Genomic DNA, 15,637 nt, shown 5'->3' with positions numbered 1-15,637 from the left:
CTGAAAATTTCTTCTTTGTGTAAATAGTAAGCCAGTTAGTTGAAGAGATGAGCATGCTCAGATTTTGACAGCTACAGGTGTCCTGGAACCAGTCTGCTTGCAGAGAGACTACAGGACTGCTGTCTTCTCCTGTGTCCTGTTCATACTAATCATTTGCAGTTTTCATGATGACCCGGAAAACTAGAAGGGAATCTCCCTCCCTTTGCAGATCAAGAAACTATCTCCAAGGGGTCAGGAATCTCGTTAAGCATGTCTCACTTGATAGGTGACACAGCTGGCCCCAGAGGCAGGGCTGCTGCTTCCAGCGTTACACTCTTTCCACTGCCCTCTGCTGCTTGCATCCAGCAGGTTTTGGATGAGCTGCTGGGAAATCTGTTACCACCCACAGTCATAAGGGAGCCTGGAAAGATCTTGGAGTGACTCACAGGGTGGACTCTTTATTCTGACCCAAGCGCATAACATCTGCCAACCTCAGTCACTTCTTCTGTGAAATGGGAATGAATCCCTTCAGGGAATGTAAGGGAAGATGAAGAAGGAGCTGCATGGTTGAACAGTATTTTTAGATGATAGAGAGTGATGCGACCTATCTGCTAGTGGTGTGAAGTAGCTTAGCTTGGGACTCAGTGGTCCTTCCTGTGGACTCATGTCCCCTTCAGTCAGGACATGGAGTTCTTCTTCTTACATGAAGTTGGGCCAAGAGGATCTTGGCTATCGGATCATTTTCTTGGCTGATTAAATGAAGGTTTTGTCTGCTTGACACCACTGGTTAGCCAGATGTTTGGGACTGTAAGAAATAATATTTCTTCATACTTAATGTGTTGAGGAGTTAAGGTGTATGGTTTGTACAGCAGTTGTGGCATGTGAGGTAATTTTTGTTATTTTTATCTGAAATAGTAATGTGTACTTGCAGTTTTTTTTTTTTTTTTCATTTGCTATCAAGTTCTCACAGATGAACTTTCTCTTTAGTTCTGGAATCTTCCTGTGGTATGGGTGACAGAGTTGCCTCACCTTGCAAGGCCTTCAGGCCTAGACCCAGAGGGCAGCCAGGAAGGGAGTCTGTGAATTGAGTCTTTGGAGAAGGCTGCCCAGAACTTTCTTTGATGTGGTTGTTCATTCTTTCAGAATTATCTTGTCTTGTGATCGTGGTGATGCAGAGTGTTGTTTGTGAGTTCCAACTGCGCGTGAGATAATAAATGTTTTTGGTAGCAGGCTTGCTTAAAAACGGGTGTGTATCAGTTCAAGAGTTAGTTAAGAGTTTGGTCATACTGTGAGAGTTGCTTTGTGAAACAGTGTTAGTCTTCCTGGACTATCTAACCCTTACAAGGATGTAAGTGTCCTCCTGGGGCTGGATCACTCAAGTTCCTGAGGCAGACGTTGCAAGCCCTTCCTGAGCCCTGTGTTTATCTGTTTTCTGATACTGCAAAGCAGCAACAGACTATCCAAGAATGAATAACTTAGAAAGAAAACCCTGCCATTTCTGGCAGCTGGCATTGGCATTCTCTGGGCTTCTGATGGGGGCCTTGTGCTGCCCCAGCTAACTCATGGTAGAAAGTGGGATGGCAAGTGAGCTGCATAGAGAAGGCACACAGGGCAACCTCGTTTATCCCGAGCCTACACTTGCGATAACCAGTCCAGCCCAATGAGCCCGAGAACTCATGGGTGATAGTTCTATCATGAGAGCTGCAGCCCGGTGTCTCCTATACATCCCACCCAGGCCTCACCTCCCAACACTGCTACTTTGAGGAATCAAGTTTTGGTCCATGATCTTTTGGGTGATAAGCACAAGCTAGCTTCCCTCTGCCTCTCGTTGGCCCAGCCCTGACACTGGACACTCCAAACCCTGACACTCTAAGGAAGCCTGGGTCCTTGTGTTGAAAAATGGTATTTAGAGACCAAGAGTTGGTGCTTGGTATATTTAGTAACACTGGTGCTTCATTGCTTTAGTGACCTTAGCAGAAGACAGTGTTTAAGAAATGCACATTTATTCTATGCTGATGGTTATTTGCATTTTGGTCATGTTATTTTCATTGTAAGAGTGCTAATTTGGGGAAAGTGATGCTGGTTTTCCATTTTTACTAGTCAGAGATTTGCTTTCTATATACATTTAAATGAAGCCAGTTTAGAGAAATACACCAAGTCAGTAATATCTTGGTAGAATGTGTAGAAAGGTCCGAAGCCTGGAGTCTGTACAGGGTATCACTGAGTACTGCTGACCAGAATTGAACCCTTGATGCTTTTCCAATCCTGACACTCAAGGCCAGACCCAGGGGTCTCTGAACTGCCTTCCACCCTCCCAGTTCCCTGCCTCCTAGCCTGGTCCTGGTCAACAGCCCCTGGCTGCCTTCACTCCTGCTTGTGGAGTTCTTGCCTCTGGGTGTTGTAGCCCAGGCCTTTCCCACACTCTCAGCCTGTGCTCACACTCCACCTGTCTCGGTGAGATTTCACTGGCTGCGACTTTCTTCCAAGGATTCATGCCTCTCACAACTCCCTGAAAGGTAGACCAACATTTTGGTTGTGTTATTTCTTACATTTGTGCCATCACCTTTTCCAGGACTTAGTAAGCGCTGCTTGAGGCTGGAGGCACATCTCATTCCTGCCTCTGGCTTGGCCCATGTAGACGGCTTGGACCATGCGTGTTGGGAGAACAAATGCATGCATAAATGTTCACTTCAAGATTTTTGTCCTTTCTAAATAGCTAGGGGATGAACAGAAGATTGGAGAAATAACTTTAGTTACATTAACTCAGTCATAAGGGAACAGTAGCTTCTGTGCGCAGAACTAGGGGAGAGAGAGGAGATATGACTCGCTCTGAAGATTTTGAGTAGATGAGTACGTTTTCCAGCAGTAGGAATAGATAGCCCTGCTTGTTTTGTGAGTATCTAAAAAAAATGGAAACAGTTTGTTTACTAGAATAAGCTGAACTACATTGAAAACACTATTGATTTTTTTAAGTGATAAATGACCTTAAGACTCAGAAAAACAATTAGCATTCCTTGAGTCTAATGATTAATATGCCATCACTAGTAGCGTTTCCCCCAGAATATTTTTTCCATTTCCTTGAAATTTTAGTGCAGGCTTCCATTTCTGTGGAGATACACACACACACACACACACACACACACACACACACACTGTCATCGCTTTTGAAGTCTGTTGACTTTGATTTCAAATTGCTTGGCTCGCAGCCAGCTATGTAAGAACTGGGGAGTTTGTTTTTCAAAAAATTCTTACTCCTAGAAACTGTCCTAGGAGACTGGGAACCCGCAGATCCCCCACATGGATATTTTGAAGATGCTCTGAGGACCCCAGTAGGATGCTAGCTTTAAGGACCACTGGGGGCATTTTCCTAATTTCAAGAGTTTGTTGTTATTGTTTTTGTCTGCTTCAGAAGTCAAGTAAAGGCCATTAATTTAGGCAAGCTTTGTGTATCAACCGCAGTAGTGAGATGGAATGTGGATGATTTCAGGTGTGCTGCATAAACTGTGTGACACCTTTGTCTTCTTTTGTCTTCTTTGTCCAAAGGAAGAAATAACCAGTATAGTTTGGTTGTATAAACTGTAAGCTTCAAGTAAGTAAATGTGTAGGATTTTGTTGTTATACCTTATTTCAGGCAAATTACTGGCCTCTGATCAATACAACTTTTAAAGTGTCTGTAAACAAATAAAAAAAGGAAAATTCAGATCACTGTTTAGCTAGAACTAATTAAACAACCTGAAAAACACCACTGAGAATGTATGATGTCCTATTTAGGATTTTGCACTTATTTTAGTATGTGAAAGGTGTTACTTTCATAATTTTATTTTGCTTCCGACAGAAGTTAAATTTCTTGTCAGATCACAATGTTAGCCAATGACATAGTGAGAGAATTGCTCCATTATTTCATAATTGTATGGACTTGTTGCTATTCTATTACAGCTTGTTCTTAGGAGTTCTAAACATGAAAATGTAAATGCATGGAAAATAGGTTAACTCAGAATATTTTAGGAAATTGGAGAAACTGATGAAATTGATCAGTGTTGTTTATCACTGTGATGTGTGATCTCCCTCTTCTGCAGAGGTTGTTTTTTTCTAAGCTGAGAGACATGGGGATTTGCCTATTTAAAAAGAAAAGTAGGGCCCGGCACAGTGGCCTAGAGGCTAAAGTCCTCACCCTGAACATGCTGGGATCCCATATGAGCGCTGGGATCCCGGCAGCTCCACTTCACATCCAGCTCCCTGCTTGTGGCCTGGGAAAGAAATTGAGAATGGCCCAATGCTTTGGGATCCTGCACGCTTGTGGGAGACTTGGAGGAAGCTCCTAGGTCCTGGCTTCGGATCGGCACAGCATCTGCCGTTGCGGCCACTTGGGGAGGCCGCAAGATCTTCTTCTCTGTCTCTCCTCCTTTCTGTATATCTGACTTTGTAATAAAAATAAATAAATCTTAAAAAAAAAGTAGTCACAAAATCACAATAAACAATCACTGCAATCTTCTTGACAAACCAGAAATCCTTTGTCTTGTTCCATTTTAGTTCTTTTCCCCATATTCTTACATCATTATCAATGTATGACAGGTGGACACAGCAGACTCACCACTGGACACAGCAGACTCTTTATGTCAGCTCCAGAGTCTTCATTATCATTTTAAACATCAATGTGAAATCACATAGTGAGGTGGCTATCAAACAATCCTCTTTGATATTGCCATAATCATTTTTTAAAGAATTATTCATTTTTAATGAAAGGCAAGTATACAGATAGGAGAAGAGACAGAGGGGAAGATCTTCCACCATGGAATCACTCCCCAAGTGGCCCCAACAGCCGGAGCTGAGTCAGTCCAAAGCCAGGAGGCTAGAGCTTCTTCTAGGTCTCCTATGCAGGTGCAGGGTCCCAAGGCTTTCGGCCATCCTCAACTGCTTTCCCAGGCCACAGGCAGGGAGCTGGATGGGAAGCAGGGCCACGGGGATTAGAACTGGCTCCCATATGGGATACCAGCGCATGCAAGGCAAGGACTTTAGCCACTAGATAGTACACCAGGTTGGGATGTGGCCATATTCTCCAGTGTTTACATGGTTTGCTGCACATAAGACAGAAATTTGTGTCGGCAGAACTTTAGCTTCAGATGAACTGCTGTGTATGTCTACAGCCTTGGTCCAACCCGGGAATCATCTGATTGTGTTGATCTTGGAGCTGAATTTGCTGAACCTCCGTGTGTCTGTGGATAGGTTCATCCTCTGTAAGCAATGTGACGCCTCCTCCTCCTCCTCTGTTCGCCAATATGATGAAATTCCAGTTGGGTTTCCCTGTTCTGGGGTGCTTGGCACTAGATTTGTGGGTTCAGACTCTGAGAAGGTCAAAGCACTACCTAGAGGATGGCTCCATCCTAGGCTCTCCATAGTACCTAATGAGACATACCATACTTCAGGGGAGCAAATTCTACCAAGCTGAGTTTTTGACAGATGGATGCTTCATTCCTTTTCTGTTTGTTTTCAGATCTAAAATTATTTCTAGATTTCTTTACTTTTAGAGGTAGAAGGGCAGGATCTTGCTTGTACTCTAAGCAAAGGTTCCGTGTTTCTGCTCATTCCCGGGCCTCTTCTGGGTTTTTAGCTGCTTGGCATAACATACAGACTTTTCAGGAGACACATCAAAGGGTCAGGCTCTGGAACATTCTTCAGCAGAGATGCTTCATGCTTTAGAAACAGACCAACTTTATATCCTATGCAGTCAGATGTTCTCCTAGCACCCCAGCAGGTGCTGCATCTTTGACCACACCCCAAAATTCCTGATGACTGAAAGCAAACAAAACAATATTGTCTTAGGGAGTTGGAGCAGCCTGAAATTTTCCTACCGCACGCCTCCATCATTTGATATGATGAAGACAGCTAGCCTGATAATACAAAGAGATGAGGAATCCAACTGACCCCAGCATGTTTTGAGTTGAGGCCGTGTTGAATCCAGGGGAATTCTGAAGGAAGAACGGGGATTTTGAAGAGCAGACTACACGTTAACAAAAGGTTTTCCTTCTACAGTTAGGCTACCAAACGGAAGGCAGTCTTTGTTCCTCAGGATGTGATTAATATGCCCTCATCGTTTAATTTTAGAACTTCGGAAATAAGGAAACTTGCATCAGTCCAGGGCACATGATTTGGAACCTCAAAAGTGCCTACTTGCTTCATTTTTAATACAGAAATAACAAGGATATTTTAAAAAGCTTATGGAGATTGGCAAGCCAACTGAAAGATAAATTTTACTTTGAAATCCGTGCATAGTGTTTTAAGAATGCACATTTTCCGTGAACTTTTAAACAGTACGTGATGCATTGTAAGACGTTTGGAAAATAATGACACAGAAAAAGCAACTTCTACTGCTTTTGTGGTAGTTAGTCTTAATTTTTTTCTTACATTCTTCTAAGGATATTTTTGGAGCCATGCTTTATACATAATTTGAATGTTATTTCACTTCGCATTACCTCAAATGCATTTTTGGTGGGGAGAGGTTTGTCTAGTCTGCATGCTAGTGTTGATGTCTACCTAAGTCATCCATCTATTCCATAATTTTCCTAATTGTGTCCCCTGTTACCAGTGCATTTAGAAAGCTTAATTGTATGTGTGCAATGAGCCTTGTCTAGCTGCTGCTTCTCACCATGATAGTGTTGGCTCACACACAGTCCAAATGACTGACTCGTGCTACAACTTGCCTTTGGCACTCAGCACTGTGCCCCTTTTCTGACCCTCTGAATTCCTCTTGCCTGCTTTGTTTTGGGGAGGGGTGGGTGGAATGAGAAGCTGGTTGTGGTACCACCTCATGGATGGGCATTTTGCTTTCTCTCTCTCCAGTGGTGAAAGTGGAGCTGGGAAGACGGTGGCTGCCAAGTACATCATGAGCTACATCTCCAGGGTGTCTGGAGGAGGCCCCAAAGTCCAGGTGAGTTGACGGTGGGTTAGATCAAGTCCTTTTTCAATAAGTGAAAGCTCCATTTGCTGTCCAAGAAAGGATTTTACTTCCGCAGAATAGACAGTGGTTCCATTTAACCAAGAAGCTTGAAATTTGCAAAGTAGCGACACATTTTGAATGAATGCCCAAAATGTAAGGCGCTCCTAGAAAGCAATAAAAGGCAAACAGTTCAAAAGAAAAATCAATGAGATATGAAAAACAAAGTGGCAACGTGAGCAGAGAGAAGAAAGGGAGGGGATGTAAGCTGGAAAGAGAACAGATTCAAGAGGACAGTGTGACGAGTTGGGTGGTCACAGGTTTTGTTCATTGTGATTATGGAAGGAGCATTGCTGCATCCAGGCAAAGCCCCTCGTGGCAGAGCAGTGGGTAATGGTGATGTTGGGGTAAGGTCCATAGGGGGCCATCCATACGCACAGCCTGTTTCACTGTGTGGGCTGCTATCAACTTTTTCTAACATTAGAATTCATATTCCACAGTAGAGCTAATTTTGAAGATTGGTTTAATCAGAATTGTTTAATAAGAAGTGTGATTGTCATGCTCAGTTGTAGATTATCAAAATACACATTTTAGGGCCCAGCGGCATGGCCTAGTGGCTAAAGTCCTTGCCTTGAATGCGCCAGGATCCCATATGGGCGCTGGTTCTAATCCTGGAAGCTCCACTTCCCTTCCAGCTCCCAGCTTGTGGCTTGGGAAAGCCGTCGAGGACGGCCCAAGGCTTTGGGACCCTGCACCGTGTGGGATACCCAGAAGAAGTTCCTGGATCCTGGCTTCAGACTGGCATAGCATCGGCTGTTGCGCTCACTTGGGGAGTGACTCATCGTACGGAAGATCTTCCTCTCTGTCTCTCCTTCTCTCTGTATATCTGCCTTTCCAATAAATAAATAAATCTTTAAAAATAAATAAATAAATAAAAATAAATTAAAAATACACATTTTAAGTTTCCTTATTGTGGCTGTGGCTGCTAATCAAATAGTCTTTCATCATCTTGTACTGATAATCAGAAAGCTTAAGACCGATTCCAGAATTCTTTATGTAGAGTACCAATAGTTCTGTTCAGCAGAAGGATGATGAAAGCCACATATGTAATTCTAAATTTTCTAGTAGCCACATTTATAAAAAGGAAAGCAAAGCAAAGCAAAATCATTTTTAAAATGTGTTTTGGGCCTAGGCTTTGTCATTCAGTGGGAGTGCTTGCTTCTAATCTCACCTCTTCTGATCCAGCTTGGTGCCAATGCACCTGAAAACAGCAGATGTTCCCTGTGCCTCGGGCCCATGCCACTCAGGTGGATTATCCAGATGGAATTCCTGACGTCTGGTTTTACCTAGCCCATCCTTAGCTGTTACGGGCATTTGAAAAATGAACTAGCAGATGGAAGGGATTTCTCTCGTCTCTCTCCCACCCCTTTCTTTATCTCTTCTTTCTTTCTCTTTCTTCCTCCTCTTCTCCTCTCTGTTACTCTGTCTTTAAAATAAATAAATCCTTTAAAACATTTAATATATCACTAATAAAAAATGAACAGTTTTGTATTTCTTTTCTGGTATTGTTTGAAATCCAGTGTGCGTTCTGTTTTTAGAGTACATCTCGTTTGGGATTTGCCATGTCACTCATACCTGTATGGGACTTCTTATGGCCTCTGTGTTGTTCAGCGAGTGTAATTCTAGAACCCAGCTGGTCTTTCTGTCCACTTGCTTAATACCACGTGTATGATCCTGCCCTATCCTAAGAGGGTTGACATAGAAACAGGAATCCAGGATGCTGTTTTGTAAGTGGGCAGCCCTTTTACCTTTATCTGTTCTTTTCTCTGTTCTCCAAGATAACTCCATACATGCCCTCATGGTCTGTGGCCATCCCAGTAGTTGAAGGATGAGTATAGCTGCTTAAAACTCCATAGTTGCAGAAGGGAAGAGCTACAAGAAGAGCTTCTCCTTTTTTCTTTAAGAGAAGCTGACTGATACAGACACATCAATACAGCACCAACCAAAAGATATAAGGGAATCATGAAGATCTGCAGGCTCAAAATTAATTTTACAAAGTAAATTTGTATAAATCCTTGAGTTGTTCAAAGACAGTGGGCAGCCTGAAAATATGAAACTGACTCCCTGGAAGGATCACCCCCAAATTTCCCTTGGTGCCTTTACTGATGTCAGTCTCCCAGCCATGGTGTAATGCCAGTTCTCGTTTCTCAGCATTTCTCTTCTGAGTGTTCAGGAGGGTGCTGAGGGAGACTGCAGCTGTTCTATAGTTAGCTAGTCATTGGTGCCTTAATCTAGTCCTGTTTGCTAACGCCTCTGACCTAGTGGCCAGACTGTAGACAGTTAATGTTAACTTTTCTCTTCCTGTTTTTCTGTGAGGCCAACAGTACTGAGCTCTTGGCTTGCAATTAGTCAGTAGCTAACGAGCACAAGCCAGAAGACTTGTTATTTCTGGAACATGTTTAACTGTAGCATGTGAATAATTAGACGTACAAGGAATGACTCACTTGTTGAAAGACCTCTGCAGCATCATGTCCTATCTGTTGAGCTGTCTCATGTCCTTGGTAGGTTTTGCACATTTTCAGCCTGGCACAGGACAACTGGTGTGTTGGAAAACCAGATGCCCCCCTCCGGTAGACCAGGAGTGTACCACACATTTCCATTCTTGGCCCTTGCTGCTCAAAGCAAGGATCCATGTTGGGGCTGGTTTGAAATGCAGATTCTTGGGCCTATGTTAGACCTACTGATTTCCCAACTATATCTAGTTCTCCAGATAGTTTATGTGCATTAAAGTTTGAGACGCACAAAGTTACGCTCGTATAACCCAATTTGGGGAGGGAGATGTAGAGTAATTTCCCTTGAGACAATTCAGTTTTTGAGTGGAGCAGGTAGACCGGTGGGGGTGGTTAGTGACAGTAAAAGTTGTGGTTGGGACAGCAAGGAGATACCCTTTTGGGTTTCACTCTCCTTCCTGCTAATTCCTGACACACCCTGAAGTAAGGAGTGAAGTGCAGCCCCCATATGGAACCAGGGAAGTTCATAGACCCCAATTTCCTGGTGCTGCCCAGTTGTTGGGATTCCTGCGTCAGGTAAAGGGGGTTGCATGACCTGACATAAGCAGGTGTGAATCTGTCTCAAAAGAGTAAATCCTTCAGGAGCCCCCACACCATCCCCCGAAAGAGATGGGTGTGGATTTGGGGTCTCTGCTGGAACTGAAGGCCTTAGGGGACATTGAGCTTCATGTAGGGTGGTGTTTGTTTACAGCTACCTAACCTCAGGTCTGTTTTCTTGTGACAGCACGTGAAGGACATCATCCTGCAGTCCAACCCACTGCTGGAGGCCTTCGGGAACGCCAAGACCGTCCGCAACAACAACTCCAGCCGTTTTGTGAGTTCCTTGCTTCCAAGCATATTGCCCAATCCAGCATGTTGACATTCTCCACTTAGGTCCAGCATCCCAGAGGAAATACAAGCTTTTCATGAGTGGGGAGGGCATCCTTTTTAGTTTTGTCATAATTTTTTACATCAGATTACGATGGCTTCAGTTTGCCGTTTGTCTGAAGTTGCTTCTGAGCGTTAGGGGTGCAAACAAGATCATTTTACAAGCCGGTTTCCACTGGAGTTGTCCAAGGATAAGTGACCATTGTTAAAGGTATAAAAGCCCTTTTGTAGCAGATCAGTGAGCATGATATGTGATAACTCAGGGATGACTCTCCACTAGCAGTCAGTGCACCTCTTAGAGCATGGTCTGTGGATGGATGGGCAACTTGTACAGAACCCTCCTCGCTGTTAGCATGAGCTGAGCTCTTTACACCACCACCTCCCATCCCCACCCTGCGCAGCGCATTGGTTTTGTATGTGCTCAGCTAACACCAGGATGCCCAAAAGTGACTGAACCTGGCTTCCCAGGCTTTGCAATGAACATATCATATACCATAGCAATGAAAATATCAAGTACATGCACTGTTATGAGTGCCCATTTTGCCAGTTTTCCATCTGGGTGTCTCCTGAGGAGGTGAACTGGAAGGCTGGCACATGTATAGTTCCCATGACGACAAAACCCCATTTAAGTCTAATTTATATAGACTTGGCATCTTATTTCAGCCGTAGATTGTGTCTGGCACTCATGCATATAAGGAACCGTCTGTGAGGCTGAAACTGTTGCAGAGTGTGAGAGAGATCACAATGGACACAAGTGTAGGATGTTAGGAGCAGCCTTTATTGGCCAAACTTAACAATAGCAGCTCCCACTACACTCCAGGAACCACTGTACAGGGCAACCAAAGTTAGGTTTTTAAGCATTCATCTTCCAATCAGATTGAGAGGCATATAGGACAAAGTTGCCATAAATGGCAGGAGGCAGTAAAGGAGCTGCCAGAGCCCAAAGTCTCCTTGTGGTTAATTAATCTAAGTAACACAGTAGGAGGCAAGAGGAGACATTTCTGGGCTGTCCGTTAACTTGAAAGGCATGAGAGGAGGTGGGAAGGGTAGGGCACAGAACCTCTGTCCACACTGTCAGTTAACCCAGAAAGTGGGTGCTAGCTATCAGCTGGCTCCACCCCATCATGATACGGGGCCATTTCAAAATAAATAGGTGGAATTTCAGAGAAAAGCAATTGGGAAAAAATTACTTTAAGATTTTGTTTCAGGGAGTGAATGTTATAGCACGGGTAGTTAAGCACCCACTTGAGAGGCCTGCCTGCCATACCTAAGTGCTGGTCTCAGTCCTAGCTGTCCTTATTAATGGACCGAGGAGTCGGTGGATGATATTCCAAGCTCTTGGCACCCTGCCACCCATGGTGGAGACCATGATGCCTGGCTCGAACCCTGACCATCGTGGGCGTTTAGAGACAGTATTGACTAGACTAACCTTGCTCTCTCTCTCTCTTCCTTCTGATCCCCTCCCTGCCTGTCAGTCATTGTTTCAAATACATTTGAAAACAATTATTTAGAGGTAGATCCATGATAAGGCATAGTGGCAGAGTTCTCACCCACTGTTTCACTCTTCAGATATCTGCAGTGATGACTGGCTGGAGCCAAAGCCAGGAGCCAGAAACTCAGCCCGGGTCTCCCATGTGGGTTGTAGGGACCAAACTACCTGAGCCAGTTATTACTACCTCATAGGAAGCTGGAGCTGGGCACGTAGATGGGCATCAAGCCCAGGCACTCCACTAGGCCACGAGCTCACCTGAGAAGGCAGTTTCTATTTCTAAGAGAATATACTGTATTCTCAGGTGATAATCGTCAAAGTTTGCTGATCGATTCTGTCCAACTGAACCTCACTTTCCTTGTTTCTCAGTGTTATTTCAAGTATTTCCTCATTTGCTTCTCTATCGTGTGTTTTGGCTTAGTGCCTAGGTGGAGTTATCTTGAAGAACTCTCTAGGTTCATGAAATAGGAAAAATACAAGCCAATTTTCCAGTTGATCTTTTGACCCTAAGCGTCTGTCTAAATCTGACATGTGACATGGATTTGACCAGAACTAAATCCTCAAGCACCCATTTGCTGCTCTCTTATAAAGTAGACAATAATTAAATTACTATTTTTCCTGAGTTCTTTTTCTAGACAAATTTGTCTTTATCCCTGGAGGGTATATTAATCTTAAAAATAACAAAAGTCAACATGTATCACTGTTCTGTCACACAATCCTGATGGAAAGGTGGCAGAGAGTGTGGCTGGGCAGTTCAGCTGTGCATGTACCAAGCATGTGTTGAGTCAGTCCCATTTCTACATGACACCAGTAATGAGAATGCATGCTTAAAGCCATATACCATTTTCTGCCTCTTAGATAAATGGATGTTAAGGAGACTGGTACACAGAAAAGACTGTTAGCTAAAGACTGACACATTGGCCCAGGAGAGAAATGAACAATGTTTTGTTTTGTTTAAAAAGCTCATTATCATTACCCATTAATACTTACAGGATAAATTATCCAACTTTTGTACTGTGCTTAGGGGCATCATAATGTGTATTATGAAAAAAAAAAACGCTGCATGGTTTTGAAAAAATTTTTGTACCAAAATAAACTTATTTTAATTCTACTTCCATAGACTTTTTAAAGTGCCCTCATAGTTACTTTTTAAATGTGAATAATAAATTATTCAGGTTTTTAAACATGATTACAGGGCGATACTTATAATGCCCTGTTTTTTGTTTTAAAATGCGCTTATCATGTAGAACTTGGTGAAGATGTCAATGGATCAGAGCTTGAAACCCTGTATTCTCGAGGGAGGCTCAGAAGCTCCTGGCTTTGGATGGGCTCAGCTCCAGCCATTGCTGCTCCACTGAGGAGTGAACCTGCAGACAGGAGATTGTTCTCTGTCTCTCCTTCTCTCTGTAAATCTGACTTTCCAATAAAAATAAGTAAATCTTACAAAGAAAAATCAGATAATACTGGAAAATAGAGTTCAATGAGCATACTTTCAGTTTTCCATTTTTAACAGTTTTTCCATATTCATTTCGTATGTAAGCATGATACACACATGCCTGCTGTTTGTCTTGAAAGCGGGGCTGGGTTTATTAAAATTGAATGATGTGGGCTTTGTACAGTGTTTGTATTTCAGGGAGGCGTTTTTGATGCCCCAGAGGCCACAGGAATTGGCTTGTTCAGAGTTTTGTGACGTGGAGTCTACCAGAGAGGACACAGACTTCCACCAAAAGAAACTTTTTTCTTGTTAGATGAAGACACCGGGGGATTGTTCTGCCAGTTTCTTTACATCTTATAATTGGGTAGACCAGCGCCTACTTGGTGAAAAATGGAAAAGGAATATACCATATCCTTATTTAGGCAAGCTGGAACCTAGATTCTCTTTCAATATGGGAATGTGACTGGACAAAAGCCCATGTCATTGTGTGATAGGAAAAGGTGAGGAAGTCTAGTCCCGAGCCAGGAGTGGTGCCGAATGTGTCTTTCATTAACAAATTTCCTTGTATTATATACTGTTCTCCAGGCTTGTTTGGAACATCATGTTTATGTTTGCTAACCATTGAAGGAAATCCCTCACTTTTTTGCAGGGAAAATACTTTGAAATCCAGTTCAGTCCAGGTGGGGAGCCAGATGGTGGAAAAATCTCCAACTTCCTTCTGGAAAAATCTAGGGTGGTGATGAGGAATCCTGGAGAGCGGAGTTTTCACATCTTTTACCAGGTATTCTTTTATGATTTTCTCTCTCACTTCCTATTCCTTCTCTACATGAAGAAGACGGTTTTTCTTCTTAGAGATCATAGTTTGGGGAGCCAAGGATTCATTGTTGTATATATATAAACTACCACGCACAGAAATCATGAGACTGTACCTACACTTGAGCAGAATGGATTCGTATTGCAGCAGCAAGACAAAATTCCAAGAGTTAAAATAATCCAGAAAGTGTTGAAATCATTTCTAAACAAAAGTAGGAGTGTTTGATTTTTTTGCCAAGAGGGAATTCACCTGGAGATATTTGGCCTGGATGATAAAGAGACATGTCACACGGTCAGGGCCTTTGGTGTAGGGTGAAGGGAGAATGGCTAGGGGAGGCAGGTGACCAGAACCAAAGCTTTGTGGGGAGAGAGCCACTAATCCACTAAGTTGGAGTCAGAAGGAGGAGCTAAGACTCAAATGTAGGTGATCCAGTATATGAGGCAGATTTCTGAACCGTTAAGCTGAATGCCCCAGCCTTAGGATCCTTACCCATCAGAAGGTTTCAGCTGAGACCCTCAGGAGCCCTGGAGAATCTGGGACTAAAATTATGAGCCAGATGCTTTTAAATCAGGCTTCGGGCCTTCAGCAATCATCTGATTCAACCGCTTTTTTAAAAGGTTCACGAATGGGCCCAGTGTGGTAGCCTAGTGGCTAAAGTCCTCACTTTGCATGTGCTGGGATCCCAGCTGCCCCGCTTCCCATCCAGCTCTCTGGTTGTTGCCTGGGAAAGCAGTCGAGGACAGCCCAAAGTCTTGAGACCCTGGGAGGGGTCTTGAGACAGCCCAAAGCCTTGAGACCCTTGCCACTAGGGAGTAAATAAATGTACGGAAAATTTTCTGTCTTTACTTCTCTAAGTCTGACCTTCCAGTAAAAATTAAAAATATATATATATATTCTTGAACATACAAAAATCAGGACGATGCCATCACCAAATTGCTTATATTTTAATTTCCTTGCTAATATTTTATGGATTAGGGATCTGTTGTAGACTGCCTTTGAAGGAAGGCCTGGTAACTGCTTAAATTTACGTTTTGTTTTGAGTTTAATTTGAAGATTAGAAGGAAATTGAGCTGCGACACAGCTCTCATTCAGTCTTTGATTTCAGTGACACCGTCAGTGATAGCAAATAATTCATTTAGTTGGCATCTTTCGGTTCAAAAAAATACATCAATGATCAAAAGCTTGTGTGATCTAAACCGTGCTTTTAATTGCACTAATCAGAGCCACGTGCACAGATGAATGGTTCTGTGTATCGCACACACAGTCCAGTATGTATTGAGCACTGCTACAAGTACGTAATGGAAGCAAGAACCCTTTCAGTAAACACAAGCCTGTCCACTTCCAGAAGCCCTTTCCCCCTAGGAAAGCACCCGAAGAGGGGCTGGGAACCCCACTAACTCAGGGAGTCTGGGTTCTGCCCTAAATGTAATAGTTAGGGTTCTGAAATCAGTGGGACTCCTGTTGCGGTGCGGAGAGAAAAGCCCAGCCCACACTGGACATGGGGGCTGTCTGCACCTTGAGGACAACGAGGCAGTAAAGGAGTCAGTGACAG

At 43.3% G+C, this 15,637-nt stretch overlaps 1 protein-coding gene across 1 annotated transcript in view; it reads left to right on the top strand.

Annotated features, from left to right (window-relative positions):
* Positions 1-15,637, top strand: part of MYO1E (myosin IE) — a 194,525-nt gene that overhangs the window by 101,198 nt on the left and 77,690 nt on the right. The window contains exons 5-7 of the mRNA XM_040969033.1: positions 6,817-6,904; positions 10,205-10,294; positions 13,921-14,052. Coding sequence (XP_040824967.1) covers positions 6,817-6,904; positions 10,205-10,294; positions 13,921-14,052 — 310 coding nt within the window. The remainder of the gene's footprint in view (positions 1-6,816; positions 6,905-10,204; positions 10,295-13,920; positions 14,053-15,637) is intronic.

This window comes from Ochotona curzoniae, unplaced genomic scaffold (genome assembly GCF_017591425.1).
Source record: "Ochotona curzoniae isolate NIBS_2020 unplaced genomic scaffold, NIBS_Ocur_1.0 scaffold_4701, whole genome shotgun sequence".
Lineage (NCBI taxonomy): Eukaryota > Metazoa > Chordata > Mammalia > Lagomorpha > Ochotonidae > Ochotona > Ochotona curzoniae.
This window is presented reverse-complemented; position numbering and strand designations above follow the sequence as displayed.